Below are 8,491 nucleotides of genomic sequence, written 5' to 3'. Positions count from 1 at the left end.
CGTGCGGGACACCGGAAGAACCCACCCGAGGGAGCGCTTTTTAGGAGACGCCTGGTTGCTAGGGGGCCTTAGTAACGGTACACAGCGGCCAGAGCTGCTGCCGCCGCTGCCGCCGTTCGCTGCTGGGGCAGGGGCAGGTACTGAGGGTGCGCGGCACCGTGCGGGGTTCCTGAGGGTAAGGGCAGGGAAAAGGAGAGGCCCCCTCCCTTAATCTTCTGCCTCTCTCTGCCCCACGCGGACTGGGATTTGGGGTTTGATACAAGCCGTGGTTTGAATTGAAGGGGAGGGGCAGCTATCGCAGGAGTCGGGTTCGTCCCTTCCCCATTTCTGGGCATCCCGAGTAGGACAGTCGTGCACCCCGTCTCAGAAGTGGTCCTGGATCCACGCAAAGGAGGGGACAAGGGGGTCTTGTTTTGTTCACAGAATGGCTTGTCTCCAGGGGGATATTTCCCCCATTGTGTGTGTCATGGTTAACGAGGAAGGAAAAGTTGTTGAAACAGGCACTCAAGAGTACTGATGCGAAGCATGAAAATAGGAAAATAACCAAAAAATTTTAGGTTTTATTACAAAAATAGTGTAGTGCTGCTGAAAGCTTAGTGTGTTTCTGCGTTAGCCCCAAAATAACGTATTAAACTGGTAAAATAAATATTTATCATATATACTTGTTTGGTGTCAGGGATAGGGGTCGAGGATAAACAACAAGATAAACAATTATTATTTGTTAATGTACTTTAGTACGTTTAATAATGCTTCAGGCTTTTGCCATTCTTGTTGTACATTGGTCACTCATAGTTGCAATTTGAACATACAGACTTATATCCAGAAGTTTTCAGTATTTCAAATGAAATATGAAATGTACCTGATTTGTCATGACATTTACATTTTTTCACAAATTTCTACCAAATTTGGATTCCCTCAAGAAAAAAATGCTTCTTTTAGATTTGGAAACAAATTGTCCTCTGCAGTTTTGCATGACTGAGAGATTATGCTTTAAGATTTAGTAACATAAATAATGCCATATTACTAAAATGAATTTCCAAATGATTTAATGAATATTTAGTCACTTATTGGTCTTTGTACTCAAACGATTACTATTCAGTGTTCAGCAGTTGTGTCTTTAGATCAAAATGATTCGGCCTAAAAATGAATTTGGAATGCAGCGTATTTTCCTGAGTCAGTGAAACACAATAAAGGAGCAGTCTGTGGTATATTATTCATAGTGGTATTGTAGACAATATTCTTTGGCAAAATGCTGACATTATAGACCGATATTATGCCAAATTTTGATCTCAGTTACAGTACACTGATGAAATTCCATTGACTTCAATGAGAGTGCATGGATATAACTGAGAGCAATATTTAACCAGATCTTATTGTTGCTTTTGGCTTGACATGTTTTCTTGTTGGCAATGTGTAATATACTGCAGAGAAAAAAAAAGTCGCTACGTTTCACAGGAGTTCGATTATTTCACTGTCACTCTATGGCAGTCACAATAGGTTTGTAAAGTGATATACACTACAGTATCAAAGCTTCTTTTTTCAAGAACTAACTTTTCACCTTTTGTGACACTGTAAGTGGAAAAAGCTTTCGTTTATATGACCAGGACAGCAGCTTATTCTATAATAGTCCCACGATTCTTATTGCTAAAATGTTGTCACAACAGAGTTTACTAAATGGTACCATCTGCTATTTTATTCAAATAATATCTTCATGTGTTTGATATTAAGAAGCACTTTATTGGGAGTTGCCAGAGTTCAGCACTTCTTAAGTGGGAGACCAAAAGTACTTAAAAATGACCCTACTGGGTCAGACCAAAGGTCCGCCTAGCCCAGTATCCTGTCTTCTGACAGTGGCCAGTACCAGGTGTCCCAGAAGGAATGAACTGAACAGGTAATCATCAAGTGATCCATCCCCTTTGGCTCATTCCCAGCTTCTGGCAAACGGAGGCTCGGGACACCATTCCAGCCCACCCTGGCTAATAGCCATTGATGGACCTATCCTCCATGAATTTATCTAGTCCTTTTCAAGACCCTGTTATGGTCTTGGCCTTCACAACATCGTCTGGCAAGGAGTTCCACAGTATTTGAAACCTATTAATTCCTTTGCATTCTGCTTTATACAATGATTTGAAACATTAAAATATTGACATTGTAAGGAGATCTGTAGAACCTGGGACAGCTGATAGTCCCACAGAGGTGTAATTTGGGGGTGCACAAGGCAAATCAGACTCCTGAAAGGGGTACATTTGTCTGGAAAGATTGAGAGCCACTGCGCTATTTAACCCTAGAGGATGTCCAATGAAGTTGTCTGGGCAACCACATAGACTTCAGGCTTGCTGTGACTTTAGACCGCACATTGTCTCCTGGTCTCCAGCCTCTGATCCCAGCCTGACTCCAAGCTGAGTATGCTCTCTGATTTCAGCCTGACTCTTGCCTGGTAGTACTTCTGATCTCCAGTCTCTGACTCCAGCCTGATGCTGACCCTGATTCCTGCCTCCTAATTCCAGCCTGGTACTACCTCTGGTCTCTGACCCCGGCCTGACTTTGACCCTGACTCTTGCTTATTGAACCTGGCTCTAGCAATTGCTCATGGACTATTGTCCCTGACATGTGGATTCCAGCCCAGCTGTGACCACTAGGCAAGACTGCCTATGTCCTGGTCCCTTGCAGTTTACCCAGACCCACTTCCAACCCTTTTGTGGGAGCTCCTTCACAGGGATATGGAAGGGTAGGTCTACCAACAGCCTCTGGACCCCATGGGATACCAGATCTTCAGGAGCAGGTCGCACATTTCCAAATCAAGAACCATCTGCTGCAGTCGTAAGTGGTGCAGCTCCTAGCAGAAAATCAGAAATTCTGTGAGCAGTTTGCATGATCCCAGGAAGGGAATTCTGTGCTTCGGGCATGGGTTGGGCCACTGCCCTCTGAACAGGTCCCCACGGTACCACTACCCAAATATTTTGATGGGAACCACCAGAAGTTCTAGTGTTCCTGAACCAACTTTGTCTCCATTTCCTGCGCTGCCCTTGAATGTATCCCACAGACCAAGCCAGGGTGGGAAATAGTGATCAGTTTGCTTGCTGGAGAAGTGTTGGATTGGACCTCCCTGCTGCTGGAGTGAAACAGCCTAGTGTTAACAGATTGGAATGCCTTCCTGAAAGCATTTTCTGCAAATTTTGATGACCCTCACCATACTTCCTCAGTGGAAGCAGCACTACAAAGGCTCCACCAAGGTCCAGCTGCCTCATATGCTGCCTAGTTCCAGTGACTCACTGCTGGCAGTGAGTGGAACAAGGCAGCCCAACTACACCATTTTCAGTGTGGACTTAGTGAGGAAGTAAAGGATGACCTAGCCCACATTGAGACCCCGACCCACTTTGAAGCACTCATTGACCTCTCTCTCCACATTGACAACCAGCTGCATGAGCGAAAGGAGGAGAAGAGGGCACACTGAAACCCCAGGGCCCAGCTAGGAACTAATGCAGTTTGATGTGGGCCACTGACACTTGACCCTGAAAGAAAATGAATGGCAATGGCACAATAATCTATGTTTTTATTGCAGAGCATCAGGACTAGCACTTAATTTGTGCCAGGGCTTGCCAGGGCTGAGTCCTGGCACTTCTAGGCTTGGCAGTTCATTAGCCCCAGCACCTCTGGGCTTGCTACATCAGTTTTGAATGTAAAAAATTGCTTGAGCCCCAGCACCTATTTGTTGAGCCCCAGCACCTTTTTCATTACAAATTAAGCATTAACCAGGACATGTCTTTGCCTTGACCCTTGAACCAAAGATGGCTCAGGGGGGCATTATTCTTCTCTCTGTTTGATTTCGCCATCACTTATCTCCAACCAGGAATGGGAAAGCTGACACCTTATCCCGAAAGGGGGAGGAGGGCAAGGAACCTAACCAACAACCACCCTGTCTCTTAAAGCCTCACAGCTTCCTTAGTGCCACAATATGCCGAGACCTCCTTGATCTAATCCATTCTGCTTTGTGGAGCAATCCATTATTCCAGGAAATAACAGGACATCCTGATCAAATGAGGTCCAGAACCAAAATGCTATGTGCCACACAGGATGGCATCACCTACCTTCATGGGTGCATATATGTTCCAACAAGGTGCCCCTGTCTAGAAGTGCTCCATCTCTGCCATGACACCACTTTGGCCACCTTAAGTTGTTCCGCACAGCTTCTCCTTTGTTCTAGTGGCCTTCTTATGCAATCTGAAGTCCGGGATGACATTGACTCTTGTGACCAGAGGGTGTGCACCAAGACACCCTGTACTATGCCCCTTGATGTCCTAGTACCCCTGGAGATCCTGCCTAGAGCCTGGGCCTCAATCATCCTTGATATCAGAACTCCTTGCCTCTGATGGCCACACCATGGTTTTGACTGTTGTAGACCAACTGACCAAAATGGTGCACTTCATCCCTGCCTGCCCTCTGCTGAAACACCTAAAACACCTAAAAATGAGCTCCTAGTGGTTCATGTACTCTGTGTTCATGGACTTCCAGGCTGTATCACCTGTATCACCTCAGTCTGGGGTCCACAGTTTGTCTCACTTTTGTGGCATGAAGTGCTCCAGCTAATGGATGTTTGTGCTTTTACCTCCTCCACATACTACCCCAGATAGATGGGCAGATGGAGAGCATGAATCAAGTGTCAGAGCAATACCTAAAGTGTTTTGTCAGCTACCATCAAGACAACTGACTCTCCCTCCTTCCTTATGCTAAGTTCTCATACAACATCACCAACCTCACCTCCATGGGGCAGAGTCCCTTCTTTGCCAATTAGGGTTTCCACCCTTGCTTCCAACCAGCCTTGCCAGAGGCCTCCCTGGACCCAGCAGCTGGTGACTGGATCTCGCAAATTCACTGTATCCAGGAGGAGCTTAAGGACCATCTCAAAGATGCAAAAAGGGACTACAAATCCTTTCTAGACCACCAGTTTCTTGAACTCTTCCAGATTTTTCAGTAAATCAATCCTGTCACCTTCAAATTACAGCTCCATTGATCTCTTAAGGTACATACCATTTCCTATGTATCCCACCTGAAGCCTTACAAAGAGTACTGCTTTCCCGATTGGTCCCAACAGCTGCCCCTGCCAATCAAGGTCCATGGGCACGAGGAATATATAGGCCACTCTATCCTCAAGTCTAAACTGCAGAGGGCGAGACTGTGCTACCTAACTGATTGGGAGGGCAATGGGCCCAGTGAATGCTCCTGGGAGCCCGCTGCCTATGTCCATGCCCCTGACCTGGTAAAAAGGCTTCATCAAAACCAGCTGGATTAACCAGGTCCAGCACTCACCCAGAAGAAGGGGCCCTGAAGTGGAGGATGATGTAAGGATTCAGGGATCATTAGAACTTGGTCTGCAGAGCCCATCGACAGCTGATGCTCCTACAGTGCCACCAAGAGGCATGCAGAGCCACAGCCAAGGAGCACTGTGGGGAGTAGGTGTAAGCATGCCAGCTTGGAGTGAAAGCAACAGGCAGTTCACCTGGCTATGACTCTTAAAGCCATGTCAAGAGGCATTGCGATTGTGTGTGGGTATCAAAGAGATGTTAATTAGGCTGATAAACATAAGCCCATTCGCTTGTATTGATAAAAATCAAGAGTAGATGCTAAATGTGTTTGTCTGTGGTTATCTATATCCTGTTGAAAGTTTACCAATGTAGCCAAATTAGCTTGTAGAGGCTAAATCCTTTTCATATCCTGTAATTCTATATTGCCTTTACATTATATATGCAACTATACTCAATTGTTAGTAGATGAAAAACCTGTATTTAACTTTGAGATGAAGCTTACTAAAATAGCCTGTGTCAATAACATTACCATCTAAAGCTTGTTGAATTGCATTGAAAAAACACTTGTAAACCACCTTAGTAGTTTTGAATGGCTGCAGCAATTGAGTGGCCCATCAACGGAAGCATGGGTCATACTGAGGACCACAAGCTTTCTGTATTGCTTCATTCTTCATCAAAGGAAGATCCCACGTAGGGATGACGATGGTCAGCTTTCTAGCCTGTTTCAGCTATAAAAAGAGAAGCATTGGGCAAGATCTGGTAGCTCTGGTCTTTCTAGATGCTATTCAGGGTGCTATTCCAAATGCAAGATAGGACTCCCCAAATCTATTCTGCCTAAACCCTGACAAACTTACGAAAGGAGTCTGACACTAAAACAGACTTATCAGACATTACACCTATGCTGAACAACTGGACTCAATATATTCTGATCTACAGGCTCTGAAATCAATTGTAAAATATATGATTCACTTTAACCATTTAATAGCTGTCTTCTTTTCATTTTTTCTTAATAAAACTTCAGTTAGTTTACTAAATATTGACTGTAGCATGGTATTTTGGTGAGATCCTGAAGTGTTTATATTGACCTGGGGATAGTGGCTGGTCCTTTGGGATTGGAAGAACCCTGTGTGTGGTATTTTGATTTTAATAATCATTATATCATAAAAGTCCAGTTAACTAAGAAAGAAGCCAGGGGCTGGAATGCTTACGGGCTTCTTGTTTCGACTTATTGCTTACCAATGTGGTGATACTAGCTTTGTGAAATCTAATTATAGAATAAACCACCAGTTTTGGGAGGTGTCTGCCCTATTTCTTGCAGTCTGTCCCGAATCTGGCATTGTCAGTGGTGACCCATACCAGGCCCCTATTTTCAGTGACATAACTTTTCTAAAAGATTTCTCAGACTAGTTTTCTGCCCAGACTTTTTTAAAATTATGATTGAGTTTTTAATTGCCCTAAACTCAGGAAATGTCAATGGGTTGATTTATATGGGACTACTTGCTAATCTGAAAACGTGATACTTCTCCTCACTTCTAAGCAAAAATTGAATTGTTAAGAACAATACAGATTATCATACTAAGAGACTTTCCTACTTTTACAAAGTATATTACAGTATATATATTAATATACTAAAAAGTGTTGTTTATAAATATTTCACACTAGTCAAAATACATGAAAGACTACATTTTTGTGATGCTGTGTCCTTTCTTGTCTTCACACTTGTTCTCATGTTTATTAATTATCAAAATTTGGTAACACTCTCATTTATTAGTGCTAACTAATGAGCATATACTGTATACATCATGGTGTTTGCTTTGTTTACTAAGAATAGTACCTTAAATTCTATCTTAATTTTATAAGGTATTTTTATAAGAGTAATTCATATTTGTATGTTGATAGAAAATGCAAGGGCCTCCTGGTACTTTTGAAGAATTCTTACAGTCTCAGAAATTGGTAAGTAGAAATGCTTATTATTTTAACTACTCGTGTGTGTGTTTGTGTGGTGGAGTAAACATGCAAGAACAAGGCCTTGAGGAAAAGCCATATGAATATAAATATTGAAAACCAAGTTTGAACGTGGGCAGTGAAAACTAAGTGCTTTGTAGAAATGGCAAACTTTCCAGAGAACAGCACTTCTGTTGTTAACCTGCATTTTTTTCATAGATAGGCCGTGGAGGAAGTTTTGTGTCTGTTGTAGCAGTAATTCCTGTTTTATTGTGGGGGGCATGCTTGAGAGAGCACTGACTCATGCCTTGTTTAAAATAGATGACAAGGCCACAATTTTATTACCATAACAACAAGGCAAGGCTGTAAACCCAAAGACAAAAAGTTCTGGTAACTGTGAAAGGGGGAATGATCAGTTTTGCTTATTCTAGCCATTCTACCTTGTCTTGCATTGATAAGCTTATAGGGGAGATTTTCCTGATCTCCCTGTAAATTCTACAAACTGTATACCACCAAATCATTCCATATTAAGACTGATTACTAGTGATGCTTCAGCCAATCATCCATTCTTGTTTGGAGAGAGAGAACACTGCAATGGACTGATATCTATTCGTTACAGGGGATGATTAGTTTGATATCTGGGTGAAACCTTGTATGGGTTGAGTTAAAACCTCATTTGAGATTGACAGGTGTGAATTCACCCTTCAGTTAACATAACTGTAAGGATAGGCCCCCAGCGAAGAGAAAATAAGTATGTGAACCCACCCAGGAGCTTTTGTTGAGTATTATTTTGGGGTGGGTTGATGGGAGACATAAACCAGGGAAAGACTGAGGGAGAGGCAGCCTGAAGGAGATAATGAAAGCACAGTGGGATTTCTGGGGCAAGGTTTTTGGGTTGGGGTGTAGCGTGAAAAGAGTGCTCTTTGTACTGTGAGCAAAGAAAGCTGTTTCCTGCTATTTGATTGCTTCTGCATTCAGAGACACAGAACTTCATACATTCTTTGTAAATATACAAAACTGCATGAAAGAAATACCTATCACCCCCTTCTCCTCCTAACTGCAACAACATACTGGACCCCACATTTTTGGCTAACAGCTCAGGTCAAAAGGAGCAACACTATTAACAGATTAGAACAGGGATCGGCAACCATTGGCATGTGGCCCACCAGGGAATTCTGCTGGTGGGCCGGGCCAGTTTGTTTACCTGCTGCATCCACGGGTTCAGCCGATCACAGCTCCAACTG

General features: G+C 43.3%; 1 protein-coding gene across 1 annotated transcript in view; it reads left to right on the top strand.

Moving 5' to 3' along the window:
* The first annotated feature begins 88 nt into the window (after nt 1-88).
* Nucleotides 89-8,491, top strand: part of FAM227B (family with sequence similarity 227 member B) — a 211,675-nt gene continuing 203,272 nt past the window's right edge. The window contains exons 1-2 of the mRNA XM_078854665.1: nt 89-137; nt 7,203-7,256. Of these exons, the coding sequence (XP_078710791.1) occupies nt 7,206-7,256 (51 nt within the window). The 5' untranslated portion in view covers nt 89-137; nt 7,203-7,205. The remainder of the gene's footprint in view (nt 138-7,202; nt 7,257-8,491) is intronic.

This window comes from Lepidochelys kempii, chromosome 10, assembly GCF_965140285.1.
Source record: "Lepidochelys kempii isolate rLepKem1 chromosome 10, rLepKem1.hap1, whole genome shotgun sequence".
Lineage (NCBI taxonomy): Eukaryota > Metazoa > Chordata > Testudines > Cheloniidae > Lepidochelys > Lepidochelys kempii.
The sequence above is the reverse complement of the archived record's forward strand: the minus strand, read 5'-3'. Positions and strand labels throughout refer to the sequence as shown.